The sequence below is a fragment of the Pocillopora damicornis genome, chromosome 8 (genome assembly GCF_964200805.1).
Source record: "Pocillopora damicornis chromosome 8, jaPocDami1.2, whole genome shotgun sequence".
Classification (NCBI taxonomy): Eukaryota; Metazoa; Cnidaria; class Anthozoa; order Scleractinia; family Pocilloporidae; genus Pocillopora; species Pocillopora damicornis.
This window is the reverse complement of record NC_142677.1, coordinates 10442078-10467718: the sequence shown is the minus strand read 5'-3', so window position 1 is coordinate 10467718 and position 25641 is coordinate 10442078. Positions and strand designations below refer to the sequence as shown.

The 25641-nt window shown below is 38.2% G+C and overlaps 4 protein-coding genes across 8 annotated transcripts; 3 read left to right on the top strand and 1 right to left on the bottom strand.

The window, feature by feature from the left end:
- Positions 1 to 35: 35 nt before the first annotated feature.
- LOC113672173 (galactose-3-O-sulfotransferase 2) lies at positions 36 to 5375 on the bottom strand. 2 transcript variants are annotated; one of them, XM_027188451.2, is made up of 3 exons: positions 4863 to 5375; positions 2904 to 3128; positions 36 to 2312 (listed from the first exon to the last, which is right to left on the bottom strand). In XM_027188451.2, the coding sequence occupies exons 1-3, from the start codon at positions 5036 to 5038 to the stop codon at positions 1148 to 1150; spliced, it is 1566 nt and encodes a 521-aa protein (XP_027044252.2). In that variant the 5' UTR covers positions 5039 to 5375; the 3' UTR covers positions 36 to 1147. The 2 variants fall into 2 exon arrangements, with proteins under 2 accessions (XP_027044252.2, XP_089037162.1); XM_089181036.1 differs by having other exon boundaries at positions 4911 to 5192.
- Positions 5376 to 5598: 223 nt separating this feature from the next.
- On the top strand, positions 5599 to 10775 carry LOC149041336 (uncharacterized). Of its 4 annotated transcripts, none has more exons than XR_016179380.1 (4): positions 5599 to 6078; positions 6401 to 6546; positions 6809 to 8240; positions 10450 to 10775. XR_016179380.1 is itself a non-coding variant. In XM_089181037.1 (3 exons), the coding sequence occupies exons 1-3, from the start codon at positions 5898 to 5900 to the stop codon at positions 6914 to 6916; spliced, it is 435 nt and encodes a 144-aa protein (XP_089037163.1). In that variant the 5' UTR covers positions 5599 to 5897; the 3' UTR covers positions 6917 to 10775. The 4 variants fall into 4 exon arrangements, 1 of the variants encoding a protein (XP_089037163.1); XR_016179379.1 differs by having other exon boundaries at positions 6809 to 8307; XR_016179378.1 differs by having other exon boundaries at positions 6809 to 8307; positions 9669 to 10775.
- A 2965-nt stretch (positions 10776 to 13740) lies between these two features.
- LOC113672223 (uncharacterized) lies at positions 13741 to 20857 on the top strand. Its single transcript, XM_027188507.2, has 9 exons — positions 13741 to 14645; positions 15146 to 15215; positions 15974 to 16054; positions 16397 to 16490; positions 16775 to 17008; positions 17830 to 18933; positions 19136 to 19358; positions 19783 to 19893; positions 20551 to 20857. The coding sequence occupies exons 1-9, from the start codon at positions 13974 to 13976 to the stop codon at positions 20815 to 20817; spliced, it is 2856 nt and encodes a 951-aa protein (XP_027044308.2). The 5' UTR covers positions 13741 to 13973; the 3' UTR covers positions 20818 to 20857.
- Positions 20858 to 22378: 1521 nt separating this feature from the next.
- On the top strand, positions 22379 to 24928 carry LOC113672190 (carboxypeptidase inhibitor SmCI). Its single transcript, XM_089180628.1, has 5 exons — positions 22379 to 22588; positions 23198 to 23377; positions 23544 to 23705; positions 24031 to 24207; positions 24675 to 24928. Exons 1-5 carry the CDS (start codon positions 22540 to 22542, stop codon positions 24692 to 24694), a joined length of 588 nt encoding a protein of 195 aa, XP_089036754.1. The 5' UTR covers positions 22379 to 22539; the 3' UTR covers positions 24695 to 24928.
- Positions 24929 to 25641: the final 713 nt, after the last annotated feature.

The window sequence follows — 25641 nt, the reverse complement described above, 5'->3', positions numbered from 1 at the left end:
GGTGACTACGTAATTCCACGGTGCACAGCTGTTAAAGCTAAATGAAATTCAGCGTTCAAAATGCTTCCAGTCATTTTATTTTCAAAGTTAGAGCAATAACAGTCTTCTTTGTTTACAAAACATGTCTACAGTATGATAAACATACACTGTAAGTGCGGGAAATTACAGGGTTTTCAGCAAGAACAGATGAGGGGTTAGTCGTGGCCAGATAAGGGGTTAGTCGTAGATACCATAGAAAATTGACTGCCAATTAACTGCCAATTGGGGGTGGGGGTCGTAAGAGTAGTACAGAGCCTTATGGGGGATCGGATAATTTTGTTGTAACATGACCAAAGTCCTCCGATCTCTCCACACCCAGGTGATAAATAAGAAATGGTCCCTAAAAATGAACGTTGACAACAGCGGTTCAGCGTTCGTAGCTTGAAGAGGAACTTCGTGCGATATTGTGATAGCCTGCTTTAAAGGTAAAAATCCTGCCAGGAAATATTTAAAAAAAAAGTCAAACTTGTCTATAAAGGAGAATGATTGCTCTTCATGTTCGAATCGACTCAAGCGCGCCGAACATGCCCCCTCATTTGCAGTGAAGTTCGGCTAACATGAAACATGAACAAAAAGAGCAGTATTGAGATTATGGTTTTCTAACCTTTTCGGGCTCGGCCCTTCGTTATTGACAGACAAATGTTTCATCCTTTGCAAATTTATAAGTTATGGTTTGGAATTTACATTAACATAAAAACCTTTATGTGCGCAAACGGCCTAAACGAAAGGGTATTCGTCTAAATCCTAGCGTAGGAATGAGACCAAGGAAAGAAAGCCTTGAACCGAATAAATGGGAGAAACCTGCTTGATTTCGCTGCTGCGCTGCATATGTTTTGATCCAGCGTTACACAAACCACCAGCAACGCAGCTTTTGTCTCTTTTCCATTACGGTAAGAGCGTGTTTACGCACATGTGCGATTCAATTGCATGGCCACAGGTGCCAATTAGACATATTTTGGATCCATCACTTGTATACAAACACCTTGTGATTATGATGAGTTTACTTGGTTCACGTGCGACCAGAAACGCTCTATCTTGATAGACAACGAAAACTTTCCTTTCCCTGAGATCGCCCACTAATGCCTTTAGACAAAGTTCTATGCGGTTGCTACGGCCTCGCCTTTGGAACAGGATTTCCCGCTTTAATTTGCAACTGTTTGCTTTGAAACGCACGAATTCGTTGACTTATGGTGTTTTCAGCCGATGTATGAGGTGCTTTTCCTGCAGCTCTTAGTTGCTTCTGATACTCTGAGTGAGGGTTCAGCTTCCGGCGGAAATAATTAATGTAGTCTATTTCGTTTGTAAGCAACTTTTCACATAGGTATCTGTTGAAACGTGAAACGCCATTGTTTAGCTTAAAACCTCGTATTTTTCCACTCAGTCGAAACGCAGTTTCTGTCACTTCCTCAGGGGAAACACAGTCACGATACATCTCCAAATTTTTGCGCTTCAGTTCTGTAAGGTCTTCGTAAAATCCCCTCCCGTGCCGTTTGATTTTCTCCCAGAAAGTCTTGTTGAAGTGTTCGTAAAGTAACACATCGGCTCGGTTCCAGTTCCTTATCCTGCGCCTGAGTTGCGCAGAAATAAAGTTATGCGACGTATTATTACCGTACTTTCGTTGATTCTGTTTGATGTAAATAACATCGTCTAAATCCCAGCAGAACTCACGCTTAAGAAGAACTAGACTCTCGTCGAAATATTCCATGATAAGAACCAGTGAAAATTCCTTCTCAATATTTGCGATAGCGTTGCGAAGTTCACTGTCTTTCCTGCTGCCCATCAATGACGAGAAACCTAAATCAAAGAACATTCCATTTCTCACCAAATTGATCGATTCAGGAAGGGATTTCACCCTTTTTGTTAAGTTTTGAAGGTGTCCATAAGGATTTTTCAGAAAAACTTCCATTGGATTTGGAAACTTCGGCAAATTAAAATCATGATACAGTTCCATGTAGTTGAATGTAGACTCAAACTGATTAACCGGGTCACGCAAAATCGTAATATACTTTGTGTCGCTGCGCATTACAATATCCATTGCAGGTCTATTGTATCGAGCGTGGTTACATAGGATATGAGCTGGTTGTCCGTTCAATCGAAACATGTCCACATTCCTCCAATTGAAGTAACCTGGCCAACCAAAGCGGTACAGATGTTCCCTTGGAAGTGCTATGCTTAGTTCTCTGAGGTCTGCATAACGATTTAGGATATTTGTGAGAGTGCTGCTTCCGGTTTTATGGGTTTTGAGGAAGGCAATACTTTTGTGAGGCGTGCAGCTGTTGGGAGAACAACGGAAGTTTAAGATGGACTTCACTACCTCAACAAACTGATACTTGTCGGAAATGAGACTAACAAGTCTGCTATGTTCCGAAACTACACGTTTTATTTTTTAAAATCAACTTGATCTTCCTCACACTGTTTAGGTCTCACACTCTGGTCTCTCTCATTATATATATATATATATATATATATATATAATCCTATTGTTAAATCATCTGTCATCTTATCGCAAAAAATAAACCGGAACTCAATTAACGTTGAATAATCTCTGACATACTAAAAGTAGGACATGATCTACATCGCAAGTGAATTCATAATGAGACAAACAGCAAAACCTCATAATCACTGTCTTTGACCTCGATAAATAGCACTGAGCTTTTCCAAAGATAAGAATTTAATAAAAGGATACTATGAACAAAAGATTGAAGAAAGAGCTTAGGTAGAATCTTCAAGGAGTAAGAGACTAACTCGATTTATCTCATTTTAGTGCTTTTTCTGTAAACAATGGGGGTTTTGTGTGCATTTTAGTATGGTTCCTTGTCTCTCTTACTACTCCTTTGCGAGGTGTCTCACTGACAGATATCTACCTTAGTTCGTCGTATTTCACGAGGCTTTCTTCTGTAGACGTTTCTTGGATATCATCCTCCTCTTCTACAGCCAAATCTTCAGATTGTCCGTTTGTACTGTTCAGTAATTCTTCTATTTCGCGATCAACAGCCCTAACACTCTTTGATTCAGCGTCATCCTCCTGAGGTTCCGTTGAAGAAGACGATTGGCTTAAGTCGTCGCTTGCTGCTTGCACGTAACGGTTTCTGCAAAATCAAAAGTTTGGCATGAATGATAAATTCTAGTCTCTACTTAACACTTTACACTCTAACATCAGTATCTATATTCTCCTGACTCTTCTCTACACTTTGATACTGACAAGGAGAATTTGTTTAAACAATCTAAGCTTCTCAGGTTGGTGATCATTACCTTGTTGTGATGATCTTAATGAATGTTCAGAATTAATTCTGTAAGGAGAAGTTAGATGCTGGTCAATCTAAGGGTTTAAGGGTTTTATCTTGTGACAAATTCGTTTGTTACAAGATACTCACTGAGAGAAGGAATTCAACCTATTAACCCTTTAACCCCTAAGGGTGACTAACATCTAATTTCTCCTTACAACATCACCCCTAAATCAAACATTAAGGTCATGATATTAAAGGAGATGATCACCAACTTAGGAAGCTCTTTATTGTAGAACAAATTCTCCTTGTCAGAACCCTAGGAAGTGTCCAGGGAGTCAGTAGTATGGAGAATATGCATACTGATGTTATGGAGTTAAGGGTTAACCTTCCATACTAAGTAAAAGCAAACTCTTGCCGTAGGCTGATGAGGTGATTCACAGCCGGATTCACAGCCGTTATTTATGCTTTGCTTATGATAATAAAGTATCAGTTAGGCTGACCAAAAAAGTCGAAAAAATTTCAAACTCCAAATTTCGAAAACCTCATCCAGAAATCCCACTGACTCTCTAAGTTTTCTTTCCTCGCTCTCGAGAAGTGCGAAATGAGTGCACAAATTTATTTTTTCGTTTTATATCCCTCGTTATTTCTTTAGGATGCGAATATATTCCCTCCTGCTCAACAGACTGTCAGGCTTAAAGACAGATCTTCCCTTAATAATCGGATAAATGAAGTACCGTGCGTGGAGAAATTTACCCAGGGAAGGGGAATGGGAACAAGTTCCCGAACGATCAAAGATGGCAGAAAGAACTCGTGATTTTCACAACGTGACCAACCAGTGAAAGTAACAGAACGTTGAGACACAATCAAATCATCACCGATATCCCAAAGTTATGATCAGTATCACCATCGTTCCAAGGTATCCAGCGGTTAATTGGAATGTTTAAAGGAAGGCAATATATGACGTGACAGCTGGACAATAAATTCGGAACTTTGTAGGCGAATTGTCAATCAAAGTTTCTTAGATTAAAACATGGCAGCCACACTCTGCTCAGTCTGGTCACAATCGACAGACTGTCTGTTACGCACAGAATAAGCGATGAGACAGGGAAACTTTCGATTCATTTGTACCTGATCTCTTTGCACCGCCTTTTTGTTTCCCGATGCATTCACTTTGAAGCGAGCAGCCATTAGATTGAAGCAGGTTTACAATCATATGAAATCGAACTGATCATATGTGACCCTCAAAATGTCTTTCGGTTTTAAGCAGCTGAACGACCTGAAGCTCTACTGCAGAACCGTGACAAGTAATATGACTGATAGGACTAGGGAAATTCGCAACATTGAACGAAGCAAACTAAATTAACGAAAATCAATTAAAGGAAGGCATTTGCTGATACGAAGCATACCATGTCTATAGGAATTCGCTGCGCACATGTCGTCAGAAATACGACGCATTATTTACAATCTTTTACTACAATGACTTGTTTTTACTTTCCTATTCTTATTTTGGTATCATTCTCTTCGTATTCCTTTCACCAAATCGGTGTTTAAAACCTAAATGGCGTTAATATATGAAATAAGGAGGGAGTTACTCACTCAGTGGACGTGGACGGATTGAGTTTTGCGCGAAGAAATTCTGCGTACCTTGAAAACGTCTTGGACGGAAAGTGGATCAGATTCCTTTCCTTGATTTTTGGAAGCAGTAATGTGGCGATAAAGCACATAAAGCTTAAACCAAGAAAACTAAGAAACAAGAAGCGCTGAAACCTCATTATTTTGTTCCTCCTAAACAGCAAAGACAGGAATTGTCATTGCTGGCGGCGAGATTATCCGGGGTCGGATTTCATCCAAATACACGCTCTTTGTTTCTGTTCTCTGTCACACGCAACATGGAGTAAAAGCAAATAAAAGCGACTGGTTCAAAGATTCCTGTGATTTCTCTGTTCAATAAGTCACCGGTTCATCTGCAAGTACCTGCTGATTTCAACTCATACGGGAAAAGCGCTTTAATTTAGCGAAACCAAACTCTTTATGGTTTGTATAATTAATTTTAAATTGAAAGCTCTCAGGTTATTTTAAACCATACACGTGCCACAGTCACATAAGTCAAAGATAGTGAAAGCACACTCCGACATCCGTCAGAAGGAGGTCATCTCGGGTAGATTTCCGATTACGAAATCCGAGCTCGCCCGATGTTGTCTTCGTGATGAAGGCCCTATTTAGCATATTAGACCCGCAAAACAGAGTAGAAACGAACACGTGCTTCGTTTTCGCTCATGACTTCGTATTAGCCGTAAGATATTGCTTTTTTTTTTTCGTTGCTTACCTTTATTACAGACTCCACAAAATTTTTGCGATGCCTCCTTTCACGGATGGCCGATTACAACTACAACATAGTAACACCTTCACGAAATCTGTCAAAAGGAGGATTTTAAAACACCGGAAATGGAGAGGAAAGATAACTGATACGGTCGATTAACTCCCAAACAATTGAATGGTCCAAACTCGCAAAGGCGGGAAATTTGTTATCGTGCGAGATATCAAAGTATCTGTTTGCTCACTCAATTCGTATTCAGCGTTCGGCCGTATTCCAATCGATAATTTCGCTTTCTGAACAAAATTTCCAATTCTATGATGGAATGTAAATTAACTTGTCAAGAAGTGAGTTCATTGTTTGAGAGAAAGTTGTCTGAAAGGTCAGTTCTGGTGAAGGATGTCAGGTCAGCAGAGTTCATTCTTCGAGAATATGAAACTGCCACCGTCACCAAATTCTGTTGTAGCAAGTCAACTGACAAATATTTTGGAAACACAGGTGAGAGGCCAATCTTCTTGTCATATGCGATTGTATTTTTTCCGTCATGTAATATCCTGGGCTTGATGTTTCTTGGTAGACATTTGAATAAAGTAGGGGGATTTGATCTAAAGGCACTTAGGGGGGATGGTGAGCGGTAGATGAGAGTTGACTGTAAGAACGATATCTCACTTATTTGACGGGCCCTATGCATGCTCGTAAGTGACAGGTAACTAGGTATCATTATCGATGTCATGATCCTTTTTGACACATTATCGTCTAAAGGAAGGGTGACAAGTTGACTATGCTTCTCAAATTTGTAAAAATTTGTTTTGTAACATAGACTTGGCAGCTAAAAAACACAAGGTATTATGGGAGGATAGTCGTCTGCCATTTGATCACGTCCCATTTGTCGTGGTAAATCACAAGGTATACGATTGTCAACATGGTGTAGATAGACATCTAAGCGAGAAAAGGAAAAACCAAGCGGTACGTTGAAAGTATTTGTATTTAAATGATTTTGCAGATTTTTTATTTTGCGTTGATTAATAACTAAAGGTCAAGATCAAGTAGCCTTGAGTTTCCTCCTCCTTGCATAAAGATAAGAGAGTAAATGATCTGAAAAGAGGACTCGATAGGATAGGATATTTCAATGTCCAACATGGAAGAAAGTTTCAGTGGAAACGTGGTGTTATATCGCTGCTTCAAAAGTTTTCATTAACAAAAAGACTTCTTTTTTCCAAAAACATAGGCCGGTGACCACGCCTATCGAAGAAATGGAGCTGGTAAGCTTTTACAAGAATCAAGAAAACTCAACTGTCCCGCTCAAGTGCACATGAGAAAATTTAGTAATGAATGAATAAATGAATGAATAGAAAGATGTTTTATTGTTTTAATAAATTTTAACGGACAGTTAAATAGTCTAATGAAAGAAAGGGAAAAGAAAGTTAATTTCAATATGAGAGAGTGACTAAGTGGAAGGCGAGACAGTCTGTAAAGGCGTGATACAAATACCATTACCATGGAGTAAAAAGGAACATTCTGATGGCCTTTTTGTGTCTCAGGTATGTGGAATTGAATACAAAACTTCAAGCAAGTTTTCGACGCTATAACTCTGCCATCCCCTCCTATTTAAGAGAACGACCGCACCACATCGTAAAACATTCCATGGACAGGCTATCTCTTGCAGAGTCTATCCCAAGTAGCAATCACAATAGTGTGGGTATCACAATACCCGCGCAGACTCCGTTGAATTCTTGCTAAACCCAAAGTCAATATAGGTGATGGATGTAGAATTTTTCTGATTGAAAGTTTTTTCTGATAGAAATAGATTCATTGGGACTAAGAAGTATTGCGCCATCCCTTTCAGCGGTGAATTCAATCGGCGGAAAAAGTCTTCGAAGGTACCGCTGATACGGCCTGTGTGGAGCTGTCTTTCCACATGGGAAAATACAGCTTTGTCAGCTAAACTCTCGGTCGAATCCTGGTGGGAGCAATGGTTATTATTCGATACTTTGTAATCGGGACTTCTATTGTTGGTTGATATGTAACTCCGCTAAAGATATGACCTCAATGGGGCTTGGAGCTCAGCCTTGCTGTGGCTTGGAACTCAGCTTTCTCTCCATCTCTCCTCACCCATGCCATTATTTTCTTGTCGTTCCATATCGTCCTATGGCTTGGCGTGACTCCCGCATAGTTCTAAAAACTACTTCGCAAGCTGGAAGATCAGGGGAAAGAGATTGACTCAATAATTGAATCCAAACAAAAATAGCTTGTGATAACTGATTGGAAAGTTTACTTTAGCAAATGGATAGAATAACCAGAATGCACAGAAGGACTAGTATAAAAATCTCCCAAGCGGTCAGGTTGGCTAAGATGATGTTCGTAACTTTCAAGGCGATCAACACGCCAGTTAGTCAGCGGTATTTTCAGCAGCTAATGGCCTTCGTTTATCTACAGATTTTAGAGGATAGTAAATGTTTTCTTCTTCAGATTTACTGTAAGATGTCATACCGATGTATGACACTGTGAGTATCAGTTTCGGTTATGATATTCTTCAAAGCGTGACTGATAATTTCAGTTTGGAAAATGAGCCAAAATTGGAAGAAACGACGGTAAACGACCTCGAGTTACGGTATCACAGTTCAATTATAGGACCTTGAAGGGTGTACCTCGTGAGACGAGTAAGTCGGTGAAACAATACGCCAGAAACGTATAGGCTTTTCTTGCATCTTCTCTCGATGTCTTCAGGTATGACTGCCCCCTCCACCAATTTTTCCTAACGTGTAAACCTTCTCTGATAAGCGTAGAAAATTGAAAAGAAAAGTCACTTTTAACTCGTGTTTGAACATGTTATTTTTAACTTCTCCTTTTTCGACTCCTCTGGCTGGAAATACGCGACTTCTTTTTCAGACTTTTCTGTTATTTAATTCGGTAACCTCTGCTGTAACTGCATATGTCAGTGTCTTTAAACAAACTGTCTATGATCCTGGCAACTCTAGCGACTGAAATACGAAATTTGTCCACCATCTGTTTCTTGCGCTGCGAAAGTTTGATTTAAATGAAGATAAGATAGAAGTAGAATATCATATTTCAAACTTAATAATGAAGAGAGACGAATAGGTTTTAATTATGAATATATTTGAAGGAACCTTGAAAAAATACTAGCATTAAATTTTACATTACAGAGATTGATGCCAAAAATCAATCAAATTTTCTCTTTAGTTTTAAATTTGAGTTGATGTTGTTATTAGCCACATTAAAGAGGTTGTAAAGTTATTGATGGTAGCCTCTCACAATAGCAAATAAATGAATTTCCTTGAAGGTAGAGTTGTCATACTTGGGCTTGGTAATTCATACTTATTCTTATAATATTCTTATAAGCTAGTTTCAGGATGGATACAATATTTTATGACATAAATTTGATGCATAGGCTGTGCACAAAACTTTAATTTGACTATACTTTTTTTGAGCCAATACAAATCCCTACTCATTATAAAATGTGGGGAATAGGTCAGGAGAGAAATTCATGTGTCATACATCTGCTAGATTTCATGTACATATAACTATGTAAAAGTCTTAAAAAGACATAACTGATATTAGGAGATCTTGGAATATTTAAAAGAATATAAAATTTGGTTGAAAAATTAGGATTTATCCTAGAACAGATAAACAAGATTCTTAGAAACAGAAATGTGTGCTGTCTAATGAAAAAGCAAGGGAAAATTTTTTGCAACACCTATGTGTACCATTATGTACATAGTAAAGACATTCAAAGTAGTCACAATTGCAGCTTTAATGGTGAAAACACAAGACAAATGCAGATTTCCTATATTTTAAGCCTGCCATGACCTCAAAAATTTGATACACACCTCAAGAGGAGAACAAATAAATATCAAGTTGCCATTTATTCAATTTGGGTCAGTCAGGTACAATTAACAAAAAAAATGAGTGAGAATTGGTAGTTAACCACAGCTCTGGGTCTGCCATTAAATTTTAATCTTTAGAGAGTGCTTTAATAGTAGCAATTTGCTCATGTACAACAGAACTATCTACTGCTAATTTCCCAATGGACTGCTTTGTGAAAACTTAATGCAAATTTCATTTAACAGCATGTTGGGGAAGTAGCCTTCCCCCCTAACCAGTCATCAATTACTTTAAGGGCATGGAGTCAAGGACTCTTTAGGTGGTAAGAAGGCAAGTACCAGTATTCCTTTCTTCATTTAAAAAAGTACAGAGGTTATCAGTGAACAATGAGAAAGAATGAGACTGGTGATGACTATGCTATTTGTACAAATATCCAGTGGAGGATAATAAGTGGGAATGGTCTGCACAGCTCTCTTAAATAACTTTTAACTTAAAAAGCCAGGGCACCTATAATCTTGCCTTGTGCATTACATGGATGCCAATTTAAACTTCATGCATCAAAATATGCAAAAGGTACCCTTCATCTATGTGCCTAGAGGCTAAACAGTAGATGGAAGGAGGCAGGTCAAAGTAAAACATGAATTAAAGAAGGAAGATTCCCATTAATTCAAGTCCTAATTAAAGGAGGATCCTTGCTTTTCCACCTTTTAAAACTCACATATCTGGTGACTTACTCCTTATATCAATATTTAGTTTGGGTATCAGCCTTTGTAAGAACACCTTGCTTAATTGAAAGCTTCAAAACAAAACACAAGATATTAATAAATTTAATCTTACCCAGAATAATTGTAGAACCCAAAATCTAACTAACTTGCAGTTGAATAGGAAAAACTTCAATGTGTTTTTACAGCTACTTTCATTCTATATATCACACACCAATCTCACATCTCACATATTCATTCTATAAATCACACACCAATAGCCACTTCAGGGTGATTTTTTGATGTTTTTTCCTTTTTCTTGCAGCTATCTAGTTTTTGTATCTGTCTTTTACAAGCTGAAATCCAAGAAAAGTCAAGTCCACGCTGGTAATTTGACACATTGTGGGAAGATCCTACAACTAATTAAATGTTGTTTGATCAAAAGCATAAAAGGCAATGGAGGAAAGTAGCTAGCACAATTAAAGTTTCCTTAAGTATTCTGTGATCTTTTTTCTCTCAAATGATAAAGTTTATAATTTCACTAATTTCACTGTCTTCTATTCTTTTGTTTCTTTGCCTTCCTAAAAATCTTAACTATTGTTGCTAAGAAATGTAAAGAGCAAATAAAATGTGAACAGTTAAGAAAGACATTATGTTGTTAGATTCATACATGTAGAGTACTGCTTGAATAAATCATTGCAATAAGTGCAAGTGCATAGTAAACAAAATTCAATTTATCACCTTGGAGAGTGCCTTGTGTACACAAAATTTTAAGTTCAGTGCTTTTTGTAGCTTTCTGGGCAACAACAATCAACAGAGAACAACAGCTATACTGAACATTTTTTGAAGACACCTCTATAATGTAAGTATACACAACTAAAATGAATCAGTGAAGCATGCCAAACAGGTCTGATTGTCATTTTGCTTTTCATTAATTCCAAACAGATTATTTTGAGCATTCTTTGCAGGGTTGATAACAATCCACTCAAAGTTTTCAAATTTGTCAACAGCTTGAGATTGAAGTAAAATTTACCTGTATTGTTTACAACAAGAGTTATGAGAGGGTTTAAAGAATTTGCTTCCTTATCAAGGAAGTAACTTCCTTATCACAACTCTAAATGTGCTTTAGGGGTACATATATCAGGATATTTGCAAAGATAAATCCGCAGCAAACTTCCTCGTTAAGTTTGTTTCCAAAAAGCAACACTTTAATCTTGATCGATAACTAGACGCCATCTTCGATAGGTGAGCTTTAACGTTGTATATCGTCCATCCAAGTGTCCACTTTGTGGCAGGTTAAAGATCTTTTCCCAAATTTAATTTTGGAGGGTGCATCTGGAACGCTGACAGCTTAAAAAAGGTTTTGTTTGTCTTTGAAAATGGCGACCAACTTTTTTCCTCTTGGCTACCACTTTGAAGAATTAAGGAGCCAAGTGGCTATCAGAAAAAAAAAATTAATTTCACGCCCTGTATATGGATTTATCGTTCTTAATCATCAATGGAATTAGATTAGCTGGATTGGTGTAACTAGATTAACTTAAAAATAAAATATCCAATCAGGTTACATAAATGGTTCATGAATTGCTTACACCGTTCGCTGTTATTTGGAAATATTCTAACCAAAAAATAATTAGTGAGATAACTTCTTTTCTCTTAACACCACGACTTCATCAAACATTCCAAACGATAGGACAAGAAATGATTTGGTGAATACTAGCCTGCGTTGCTGGCGCTCTGCGATTTTGCGGGCGGAGAGAAAATTTTTTCCCTCTGTTCCCAAAATCGCAGACCGCCAGCAACGCAGGTTGGGTGAATATAAACACCTGAAATGTTCGTGAGCGATGAACTGGCTCTAAAGGCTTGTAAACCACGAATGCCAAATAATTTTACCGAAACGTCATTTCATTTTTTTGCCTTCATCAAAACAGCAATGAATTATAACGTGGAACTAGTATGAAACATCTGGAATTTTTCTGGGCCTTATTGTGGGGGAAAACTCAAATAAAACTCAACTTAACTCCTCCTTTCTCTGCTCCTCTGCGGTTTGCTTTCTCTTTGTTGTTCACCTATTGTCAGTCTGTTGTCTGGAGCTCTTTGTATTTCTTTTTAACGTTGCTTTTCGATAGATATTCGCCTTTTCACATTAGCCTCTTAAAGTTCTCTTTGGCGTTCCTTTTGCCGTGTTTCTGCCTACTTTGTCACGTTGTTTCTCTCTCTCTTTCGCATTTTCTCGACTCGCTCGCACCTTTTACTTCTTTCTCTCTCTCTCGATTCTATTCCTACACAAACTCTTTCACAAGAAACTTGAAATAAAATGATTTCTTCCGGGTGACATGGCTTTAGCTCTGGGTATTGTTGCTTTGCAAGTTAATTAGAAATTGCAAACTACTGAGAATCAATATCATTATTGTTAATGTTTTCAACAAAAACCTAGTCGGAATGAGTTCCCGCTCCAGACGCGGATTGCAAATTCTTTGCTTGTGCAGCTTCACATTTACAAGCCCACGTGGACCCCGCGTGCAATGGTGAACTAAGTACCCGCGGTGCGCTGTACCGAACTTTGTACCCGGCATTTTTGGCGCACTCTGGCGCGCACGGATGATATTTCCAAGTTACGCACGTAATCGTGCATGCGCAATACGTTCTCTGTTTCTCTTACGTGATGGCTAGATTTGAGCAATTCAGTTGGCTGCGCATGCTAAAATTAGTACCTTGTACGTACGGTAATACCTTGCCAAATTTTCTCGGCTTGATGGGTTACTATTATTTTCTAAGTGTTTGGGGTTACTCTGCACGCGCTTCGCGAGATGCGAGCTCCGCTATAATTATAATATAAAGCAGGCAGTTGATGAGAATTAAGTACAATATCAATTAGGACATTATCAGCTGATCCAATACCAAATTCTCGGAATTAGCGTCATAAGAATTGCATAGCAGACAGTAAAGATAATAACCAATAAGATTTGGTACAACTTTTGAAGTAGGGCCGGGTGACAGAATATTGCGTGACATAATTGATATGACAATTTCACTTTGCAGTGAGGATTTGATGAATAATTTCCGATGATTTTCTGTTTGAAAGACAAGTCTTCAGTAAAAACTGGTAATTGTTTCCCTTCCTAATAATAATAGAATAATAACTACAACTCGTTTAAAATTATTTTTAAGATGTAAATTTTAAAATTGCGATTGTGTCACCTTTAGTTTCTTAACCGCTTCTATGAACAACCAAACAAAAAGTTTACGTGTTTATCATCCAAATTGTATAATTTATTTGGAAATACAAAGTCATTTTCATATCATGGAATTGTCTACAATGACCTCTTTTGAAATTGTCAAAGTGCAAACATAGCATATCTGCGAAATAAGTATCCCAATTTCGCACCTTTCGGACACTCGACTGCTCTAATTTGCATCCGTGAAGGGAGATTTCTCATATGTCGCATCTCGCTTTCACTGTCAAAAGGATGGCATTTCCACCATTGACATCAACGGTAAACTTGCTAATGGTTGTACCAATTAAGCTGAGTAAAGTTTTTTGACAGGAGAAGGCAGTGCTCACTGATTTTATTGACAAGAATATGATGATTAACATTACTGAGCGTTACACCTGCTAGGGAAAAGTTAATTTACATAACTTTTCGCTTTCATGGCTACGTGGTTTGTTTATGGTCAAGCCATAACAAAACGAATCGGAGTTTAAAACCTTAGTGTTGATCGCTAAGGAGAAACGATAAATGTGACATCTAAAACGAGAAAGAACGCTCGCAGATTATAATCAAGAAAGGGCGAAATGAAGGCTACCCGTTGTTCCTTTTTTGCGAAAGTGCCATTTAAAAAATATCCATAATGCCAACTTTGCGCGAATCAGGGCCGAACATTTCAGTTCTCAATCTACCACCCGTTTTCAACAAGAGACTTTTCAAAGCACAAGCTGGAATTGTACTTACAGACGATACATTGGAAATCTTACAGCGACGTTCCACCGCTCGACGATCGGCCGAGGAACTACATGTCATAAAACCAGTTGTCGCGGCGCTGAAAGAAATTCACAAAGGTCTTCAATTTATTAAGGAAGCACTCTGCCATGTTGTTACGTACCAAAAAATTGAGGCTGGTGTTGAAATTAGTAAGCAAAAAGGAGAGAGTTGTCTTTCGTGTTACTATATTTTGAGCGGATCAGTGGAAGCTAAATATGATATTAACAACGGCTCATCTGGTGATCCTGCGGCGGCTGAAAAGTCTTATGACTGTGAGATAACCTATACGCACGTGGCTGGTGAATATCTTGGTCTTGTGTCGGGAGATGGAAGAGAGTTTGATCTTCCTCCGCCAGACAGTATACGAAGCGTGGAAGTCACTGAATTCTTGCGAGTCGACCGTGACCGATTTCACAGCTCCGTTAAGCGAGTTCAGAATCGCTATGTTCAAGAAATTGAAATGTTTATTGAGGAAGTCGCCGCTTTGAAAGCTCTGCCTTCGGAGGAGAAGAGGAAATTAGTTGGTTTGATGGCAAGGCAGGTTAGTAATGATTTTACGAATTTCGGATATTTTTATATTTATTTTGATTATAAATTCTCGTTTCCACAATTTTTCTTTGCGTTCGAATTCATTTGTGTAAATTTTTGGCTTATAGCGATGTTCAATTTTAGCTGCCAAGCTATCTCATTACGTAGTCAAAATAGACTCGGGAAACCACTGAGTATCTAAGGACGGAATGAAAATTAATGGGAAATAAATATTTGCATGTTAACATTTTACGTGTGATGTCCTTTATAATGTATACGTCACATAAGAACATAATCATGTGCTAACATGTCGACAAGAAATGACCATAAAAGTCTTATAATTTTCAAAGTCAGCATCAGCTTTCAAGGCTTATTTTAATAAGTCTACGGCACATCACTTGAAATCAAAATAAATAAATTTTTTTAACCAGCGCTTGGCTTCCTCTTCTACGCCGCTGGGATTTTTAGCATAAAACATTACTGATATATCTATCATTTCATGGTGACCTGCAGGAATATTCCGCGGGAAAAGTCATTATCAACCAAGGGGATCTCCCAGAGCATCTCTTTTTTGTTGCAAAAGGTAATACCATTTTGGTTCTTTTATCAATAAAACACGTTAATGAGACATATTCATCTGCCCAACTGTGTACAGACTGAGCAGAACATGCGTTACGCCCCGGTTGCAAGGTAGTTCGTGGCATTCCAACAGTTCGTTAAAGATTGCTTCGTTTGGGAAAATTGGCCATGTAGCTAAATTATAGTAGGCCAAGGTTTGATGATTAAATGTCGCCACTGAGACTATCGCTTATGGCTTTTTATGGTTTGTGGGCAAGGTAGCTATAGAAAATTTGTGACTTTGAAACACCCTCGACTCATAGAGGTCAAAATAAAATCGCCTCTTTACTGTCCCTTTCTAATTGCCTAACTAAAAAAAAGCCGCTCACAAGTGTATTCTGCAGGAATGAAGAGAAATATATATACATTCTCTTTTTCTCCACCATATCATTAACTTTTCCCGTCCATAGTGCGTCGGTTGGTACTATTTGCAGACTAGTGGTAACCTGATTGAAAAGCAAACGCGCACAATGCGAGTATTATCATCCTGTTACTTTATGTGCAACGAATCAGAAGTAGCGGACCAAGGTAACTGGGCGAGTCCTTTGTTGTCTTGCGGCCACCATTTGTTCAGTGCTTGAATTACACGCGATATTATGCCATTATAACCCCATTTGTTTTTTTCGCAGTAGAAACCAGTCAATGTGTTGATAATTTGCTCCAGTAAAAGAGACTGCCGAGTGAGTCTGGTTGGAATATAACGAATATTCTCGTTTCAAACAGGGAGATGTCAGTACTACAGGAGTATCTTTATTGATGAAGTTAATCGTGGAGAAATAGTCAAACTTGGACAAATAGAAAAGGGTATGTTGTAGCTTCTACTTCTGTTTCCACAATTCCATTCCATGTCATAAATTCAAAATCAAAGTAATCACAAAGATCAATCGTAAGAAAGGAAAATACCTGTAGGAGCCAATGAAAACTCAAGGTAAAATTATCAGACCCCCTTAAGAAAGATAAAACGTGAACGACTAAGTCGTGATTAGTTTCAGTTTTGCGTCTGATTGGTTGAGAAAGTGACGCGGACTGACTGGACCAATCACAGACTGAAGTAAAGTAAAATTGCTTTCGACACTCAAACGAAAAGTGATTTTTCGTACGCTTCAATGAGAGCAGATACTCAGCGCTGTTGTTAAAATCCTTTAGGTGAATTTTTCGGTGAGTCCACCATTCTGGATTCCAGTCCATGTTTCTGCAGTGTTGTAAGCATTGGTAATGTCACTTGTTTCCTGGTCAACAAGTAAGTTTCCGAGTGTTTTTTTGTTTATATACCTATACCCAGTTAATTAATTCCCAAAACAATAACTAAAAATGTAAAACAGCCGACATTCGAAAATACATGTTTAGAGTGCTCTGACGTAGTTAAACGTTCCGATCAGTAGCATAGAGTTGGTTCAAAATAATTTGTTGTAATTTACTGTCTCCCGAAAATAAAGCAACTTTGTAATTGTAATCTAGCTCATCACATAATCCACCAGTTTGTTGATTGAACTTCCCATACCACTCTCCTTTGTGACATCGTAGGTGGGCGTTGAAGACGAACGAGAGTATTATCCAAATGCTTCGTCAAAATCGCCGCTGTTTCTTCAATGACGACGACATTATGCATTACATCCGGGATAGTGATATCTGGCAGAGCTTCAAGCGGTGCACGATCACCAGTCTGCTAGAAATGGCGGGAAAATATCAAGCCACAATTGACAGGAGTGAGATGACACCAATTCTTTCTCGAGCTGTGGAATATGGAGATGCTAAAAGGTGACTGATTTTAAATTCACGCAATTGGGTCTTCCACGACTAGAATTTTTTGCCAGTTTTCCGTTTTAAAGTATAAGGAATGCCTTTAAACGAATCCGTTATTTCAACGGTGAGCGCGCTAGAATTTGGAAGAAGTCCGGTTCAAGACTTGGCCAGGCCCAGGCCGTTGAGTTGTGTTCTTGGGTGAGACACCAGGCTCCGCTTGTTCGAAAGATGAATAACGCTATCCACTGGATAAATCTCTATCCGTTGGGTAGCACAATATTTTGTTAACACCTATCCCCTGCATAGCGATTTATCCGCTGGATAGCGTTATCCACACTTTGAACAACTGGGCCCAGGTGGATAGATGGGTATGCTGTGGGTAACCTGGGTCTAATTGTTCAAAGGATGGATAACGTTATCCAACGGATAAATCGCTATCCAGCGGATAAATGTTAACAAAACATACTCCACTATCTATCGGATAAAGATTTATCCAGTGGATAGAGTTATTCACCCTTCGACTTAGGCCTAGTTGGTTCATGCCACGACGACCGGGATGAGCTCCGCCGCCTTGTGCACCACTTTGCTCAAGTAAAGACTCAACCTTATTGTTGAGTCTTCCAAAGTAACTGTAAATGTAGAAGATAGGCTCCGGGAACAAGGCGGACAGAAAACGACCAAGCTCTCCTGTTTATATTTACATCTTCGACTTTGCTTTCTGACGCGAAAAAGTCCCCCACTATATGGGGGGAAAACTTAAGATTTGCTTTGGTGAGGTCAGTTGGATATTATTCTCTCCAAAATAATAACGTTACGCGCACAATTTATGTTTATAGGCATTATTTGAGAAAGCCAAATCACGACGACGAAGTACCCGGAGCCCCAAAGAAAGCTGAGCAGCTTTTCGTGCCTCCTCGGTCAAGGCGACGATCATCTGCCATCTTGACAAGCAGTGCTGCAGCAGTTGTTAAAGCCGTTTTATTGTTGAGAAGGAATTCCGAGAATGACACTGAAAGCAAAACTAATTTTCACTTTCCAGCCAAAAGAACATTTGGAGACTCTAACAGGCCCACGTTAGAAATGTCTAAACCAAGAAGTGCACCGGCGAGAGATCGTATGTCAAGGTCACCAACATTGGGTCGTAGAGCAAAGAGTGTCAGAAAACAACTAAGAAATGTCGCAGTACGTCCGCATACTAAAGGCTCTTTGTTTTCTTCTGCGAATGAAACATCCCTTTATGCTGAGCTTAAGACTACAAAGAATAGTAGTACTTCAGGGAAGACAGGAAACGAAAAAAAGAAACACAAAGTGGGAAAAAGAGACAAGAAAAACAGGAAAGTAAAGTATGAATCCAAAGAAGATAACAATGGGAAAGGGCCTGTTGTTGAGGGCAGAAGAACGAACAATCCAAACGTTTTGCCCTCTGTTCCCGTTGAAAAATCAGCCGTTCAAAAACCGAATGTGGTTGTGAAAGAAATCATAAACACAGGAATTCCGGGACGCCGTTTCTCTCCAAAAAGTTATCGAAGATTTGAGAGAAGTCTTTTTGATGTTTTGGATGACTCACCCAACTATGACCAGAGTTCGTCAGATGAAGAATCTGTTTCTCTTAGAAGTCCAGTTTTGAGTCCATGGAATGTTTCATTTGCTGCTAGTAAATGGATGAGTAATATTCGTCAGCGAAGGAAGAGTTCACCATCTTCAGGAGTGACTGAGGAAACAGGCCAGCCGCCGATTATAGTCATTGAGGATTGGTCACCAAATGAGGCCCTCGGTGAAAAAGCAAGTGATAAAACGGACTGTGGTCAGATGGCAACGAACAGAATAAAGTCACCAACGAAAAAGACGAGTCGTACCCCAACACCCGTGCTTGATAACGTCACCGAGGAAAGTGAGGAAGATGTTAAGAAATATGAGAATGAACTTCTGCCTTCTCAAAGGTAAAGCTATGGCACGTGTGTTAGAATAAAGTTGCAAGCAATTTTTGAGGAGTAAAGAAAGAGTTTTGTTGTTCCCAGCCCTGAAGCAAATTTGCATAACACCGGTGTGAATTTCTTATACTATGAAATGACATTTCTAATCATGAATGAAATAATCAAACCCAAACGAATTTTTCTATTGTTTGTTTTATGACATGTTTAGATGGTACACTCCAATTCACGAGGCACGTGACGCTTGCAAACAGCAATTAATTGATTTCAAGAAGGAGATTGAAAATTTGGAAGAACAGCGGAAGAAGTTAAAACGACTTCAGAAAAAGACAACAGAGGTGGAAGAGGAAGGAGAAAACAGCGACGAAGGTGTTAAGAAAGATACAGAGGACACGAAGACAAACGAGACCCCAGATAAAAACTCTTCAGGGGTGGTGAGGAATATCAATTTTTTTTGCTATGTCGACTAGAGACAATTAAAAACTGTTTTGAATCAGAAGTCCATATACCAGGTCCGTTTTGTAAGAAGATAGTTGTAGGCCATGGGTTATTAATAATCTACACAGGAGAACCGGCCAGGAAATATAGTGTAAATGTATCAGAAGACGCACGGTTCACAGAATTTTGTTAATTTTTTGATCCCTAAGAGCGACTAGCATTTAATGTCTCCTTACATTGTCACCCCTGAATCATGAGACTTAAGGAAATGATCATCAACTAAAGATGCTCTTGATCGTTAAACAAATTCTCCTTGTCAGCACCTTAGGAAATCTATAGAGAACAGTATGGAGAATATGCATGCTGATGGTAGGGTGTAAATTAAGGGTCAAGTACGTTTGTTTTGTTTCTCGATCAAAGGCACCTCGACCAGCAACAGGGAACTACCGCCACTTACGAAAACAAGTTTCCCTTAGCTCTGGCGTCGCTCATGCTGCTGTAGGAAGGCGTCGTGCAAGGACATTTACAGAGGTATCTGATGTCGGAGTAATCACTGACTTGCGAGATCAATTGATTAACTAGCCTGAGTAAACAACCATTTAATTATGATACATGAAAATATGAACCAACAGACGAACAAATAACAAAGAAAGAGAAGAATGAGTAAGGGACCGTTCTCTATTGAATAATTATGTGATAGACAGAAAGACTGTTCGGCACTGGCATATGAGTGAGTGTTGTAACGCCGTCTGGTGAACTTCCATTTCCTCTGGCTGATATACCGCGTCTCAGAGCCTCAATAACAGTCTTCCTTGGCCTCTTGAGGGTGAATTTTCTGCTTGAATAATGACTACAAAATTTAAATATCACCTGCCCCACTGATGCAAGACTTGATGATTTTAATGCGTCTCAAAATTTTCCTTTGTTTTCAGTAAATAAAATGGTTTTCAAGCAATGTACAATGATTGCTCAAAAGGTTTTCATCTTTTGCATGGTTATCATGGCAACACTATTTTATTTTATTATTATTTTAGCTTCTATCATTCCCAAGTTTTTGTCAATTATCAATCTGCTATTTGTCTTTCGAGATACATAATTCTGGAGACTTTTAAGAAAATCTGTAATTAAGGTTCAGAGACAAAAAAATCAAGGTGACTTAATTCTTACTAAGTTAGTTTGAATCTTTAGGAACATCAGCGAAGTGGAGACCAGCTTCGAAGAACCCAGTCCCTCAGCCGTTTTCGCCTGATAAGCGTTTCTGCGCCAAATACCGCGTCAACATCCCAAACACTCGCAGCGACCCACCTGTCACAGGGCCAAGACTCAGAGACTCAACAATGGCAAATACAACAAGCTCGTGCGAGATCAAGCAGGATTGAGAAACGAAACCAGCTATTGCGAAGAAAGGTGGAAAGCCAAGAGAAAAACGTGAAAATGAAGAGACATTATCGTTAATAATTAAATCCAAATAAATTATAAATAAATGTTATTTGCTACATTTGCACTCGCGTTGTGTTACTTTTTACAAATAAAAGTATTATGCAGAAGTAATGCAAACGAAATACGCGATCTCTCCTGGAAAGTTCTAGCGAAAGTTCAAGCTCCTTTCAGCGAAATTTTGCGTTTGCAGTATATATGAAGCTGTCCCCCGAAAAAACGAGATGGATCCGTTCTCGTTTGCGCAATTTTTTCTCAAAGTTTCATTGATTGAAATTTGCTTTGTCAGTAATGGAATAATAACGAGGAATGATGTTTGAGCCGGAATTTACTTGAGGGTAAACCCCAGCTTACTTCATTTAGAGCCTTATCAAGCAAAAAGATAATTTTACATTAGTTATCGTTTTCGACAGCGAAAAGGAAAACATGTTTCAGCACGCTTTGAAAGTACTACTCAAAAGAGCTCTTTCGCACAATCAGATATTACTAGAGATTCGATAAAGGAGATTGCCAATATTTGTACATCAGCCGTGGAAATATAGATTCTTGATAGAAACAATAATTATTTTCACCTAAGCAATATTAATCTGTGAGTCGTAGTGTGGTTTACGAAGTCGACGCCAGATATTCTTACCGAGATTTAGTGATAAAATTTTAGAAGTTATTTTAAATGGGTAATAATTTTTTTTCTCTTTAAAGATTTTTACCAGTCTTTATCCGAGCTATTTAATATTTTTTTTAATCTTATAATTCTTTTCTAATCGTGACATGGATCAGTTCAAAACCTCATCCATCAGAAAAGGGATATTGGAAGGTGCTAAAGAGGGGCGGAGTCGTGATCTCATTTCACGCCCTAAGTGTGGAAAAATTCTCGCCTCACGCGTACTAAACAGTATTTGTGCCGAAAAATTTGAAAAGGGACAAATTCAAATCTCTTCTTACTTCGCCGTTTTGTAACATTCACGTGTCAAGTATTATTTTGGGCATAATAGCGTTTTCATTTATAAACCCTTTGTCGCCTTAATATTGTTGTCAAAGCAATCCTATTATGAGTGCTAACGTCCAGAAGCTTTCGTGGATTAAGGACAACTTATTTGTATAGAATGTACTACAGTTGTGAATAAGAATCACCAAGAATGGATCACCAAGAACTCGATGCATATGGCAGTAAAAACAGTGACTTAGAATTTTTTGATTGCTCAAACTGCACTTTCCATTTTTAAAATTCTTAGAACAATTATCACTTCCTTTCCTATAAATAACGATAACTTTACATTATATGGAGACCTGACTTCAGTCACGATACATAGTTGTCGAGGATTATTTTCAGATAAGTGTCGGAATGTGACCAACCTTTTTAAAAAAAGCAAATACGTCTGCTGAAACACGTATTGATACCGCTTGAACCAAAAGGTTTTCCCTTTTGTAGAAGACATTTACACAAACGGGTACCTCTGGAGACGTTTTTTCTATGAAACTTAAAACTTCTTAATGGGCTTTTTACCTTTTCGTGGCCTCTTTCTTTGAATAAAACATAGACATTTTTTTCATAAATTATTTCCATGTTGACACCTGCAATACATACATATTGACCCTCGCAATTTCCGTGACGCTCACTTCCTCTCATTAACAACAATGATATAAAAATCAGTCATCGGTACTGAAACACGCACACGATTTTCGCTAAATTTGAAGAGTACTGGTCGTGTTGATCACAAAGTTTCAACCTTTGAAGGCGAAATGAAGTCAGCCCTATTGTCTGTAGCTTTGGTGCTACTGTTTAACGCAGGTTTGAGATTTGTAATCGCTTGTTCCGTGTCTTGATGATCAAATTTTCTTTACTTCGTAAGAATTTGAAAAACATTCCCCCAATCGGATGAGAGTATCCTGATGTTGTAATTCCCATCCTTATTCTCGTAGTTTTATGCGTGATTTGGATGGCGCCTTCCGGCCGAGCCAAAATTTACATATCGTGGTGGAGGAACGATGAAAAAGCATTTTTATTTTATTTCGAATGGAGTAATTACGTCTTATTTTCCAAACAAGTAAAGATTTGACTGAAATATAACGTCCACTCAAAAAATGGACATCGTCTGCTGTATTGAAGGATGAGGACATCGTTAAGATGTTTTCTAATTGAGAGATAACTTCCTCATCCTGAATAAAAATCTGGGTTACGAAATTCAAAATAATTTCGTAGTAAAAATGGATTTAAACGTAGATAAGTGACGATATGTTTGGACTATACTGGGAAGGAATGGGAACAGAATGTACTAAACCGCTCGACTGAACTGAACAAATTGTGGGAACCTATCTCCGAGCATCCAGTAGACTAACGGAAATAACTTGAACATGCAGCTAATCGATTAAATGCCAAGTGTATGATTCTTTTTCAAAGGGTACGGTCAAACCGGAAAAACGGACGATTGCCTCCTTCCTAAGGAACCAGGCTTCTGCAAAGCGTTTTTCCAGCGATATTACTTTGATAAGTCCAGCGGTCAGTGCAAGAGGTTCATCTATGGTGGTTGTCAGGGAAACGGAAATAACTTTCTCACAAAGCAGGAATGTGAGAAAAGATGTAAGTAATCACGAAAAATCCCTATTTCGACGCGAGCTGTATATTTGTGGCACTTACGTGCATGACGGGAGTATTAACGGAGGTATAAATGAAGCAATCTAGATGGAAGTTTTGGCGATGCTAGCATTTATTTAGTAATCTATTTTTTTTTTTCTGTCCATTCAAGGTACATGCTTTTTCCCTAAGAAAACTGGACCGTGTAAAGCCAAGATCAGTAGATATTACTACAACCACCGCACCGGAAAATGCGAAAAGTTCTATTACGGAGGTTGCATGGGAAACGTAAACAACTTTAAAAGAATTCGACAGTGTGACAAAACCTGCCCTTGTAAGTAATTCAAGATAATTTTGATATCGTCAACTTAGTTGATAATGTAAATTTGCCACCGTAAAGAGTTTCAAAGCTGATGCTCTTCAGAACAAATGATTGCTTGTAGAAAATTGTCTGGTTGTACGAAAAGAGTCCTTAAATGAGCCTCGATGTAATAACTGTTATAATCGGTAAAAGCCACACGTACGACAACAAAAAAAATATATAGATATTATAAAGGCCAAAATCATGCGTTTCAATAGAAAGCCATAATTAATTTTGCCTTGCGTTTGTTAGCCTCGTCATGGTACATGAAGATTTTGTTGTCATTTTGTTTGTTCAGCTGTTAAACCAAAGTCAATTTGCCACCAGCCGAAAAAAGTAGGACCATGCAGGGCCCGGATCCCTCGATATTTCTACAACAAACGTACTAAAAGATGTAAGAAGTTTTATTATGGTGGATGTCGGGGTAACCAGAACAATTTCAAGAAACTTAAGGAGTGCAGGAGCGTTTGTGTCTGTAAGTTTATAAATTTTTGTCTAATTATTTTTCGACGTAAATTACTCGCAAAAGTAAAAGAACCCCCGGGAAAGGTTTTTGAGTGACAAACTATAATAATGTTATAATAAGTGAAAACCATTCTTATGCCTTTACCCTGATGGATTCATCATAAAACACACGTTTACCTTGCACAAGTTGACGAGTTACAATAGTGCGTGTCTGTCATAAACAAAGATCATTTTTTTTCTCGTAAATGATGCACAATTTGACAACATCTACGTTAGAATTATAAAGAGATTCATAGCAGCATAGGATTGATGTGTTTTTTGGAATTTTTAAAAAGAATGTATTTTTATAAGAGCATAAAGTCGTTAAAAGCAACTAATCAAACTTCTCCCAGCATGCATTCACAAGTGAGATCAGTTATCTTCTCGGGAAACTTGAAATCATGATCTAAAAACATTTTTTGTTTTATATCATTGTAGATCCTTCTCCTAGAGTGTAACTGGCACCATGCGTGTACGTTAGGAGCCCAGAGGATGATTTCGCTTCTTTTACATCAAAATCAAGTAACTTAAATACTGACCTTTCAAAACTTAGCACAATTAGTTATATAGGCGTTTTTTTTCACCTATTGTTAAATCATTAAGAATGCTTTGAAATTTGTAGCCTTAAGTCAAGCTTGTTGTAACGTCGCAATAAAGTTTCTAATCTGAAATGAATTAAAAAAATAATCTGATTATCAGTTTAATTCTCATTGTGTGAAATTCCGATTATTTTGGGTTATTGACGAGGATGTTTCTCTAAAAGTCATTCTCATACCCGAATTTACCTCTCGGGGGCAGGACATGACCCAGAGAAATGTGTTAATACTCACAATCTTTATCTTTTAGAGAAGATTTTTCCTTGCCGATCAATGCTCCTCTAGGATGAAAACCACAGGAACTCAATAAAAGAGCTAAGCAGTAATACGATACCTGACCCTTCTAAAAGCACAAGATTTAAAGGAACCAACACAAAAACGAGGTCTTTTTTTTTTTTTTTTAATTCAAGACTAGTTCAGAGTTTTGGGTTGAATTTTAAAATGAGACTGTTTGCCCCCAAATTAACTCTTGCGGTTTTTCCTTTTGCAGAACATAACCATATTTAGATACTTACGGGAGCCCACATACGAGATTGAGCTAACTCCGATGAGGAATAACTTTGTGACGTTATGGTGAACTCGTATCCAGTTTCTCTCTGACAAAGGGCTAACCCTCAAAATGTCAGTTTTAGAACTCAACCAAATTATTTTGTTGTACTCCCAACCGACGCAGCACCACAGTTTCTTTAGAAACTTACCCTCCTTATTCGTCATATTTTGATTGTAACACTCCTTGCTGGTTGCTAAAAAAATTATCCTTTAAAGCCTCTGATGCTTGAAAACTTTTTTGATCATAAAACTTTGATCAT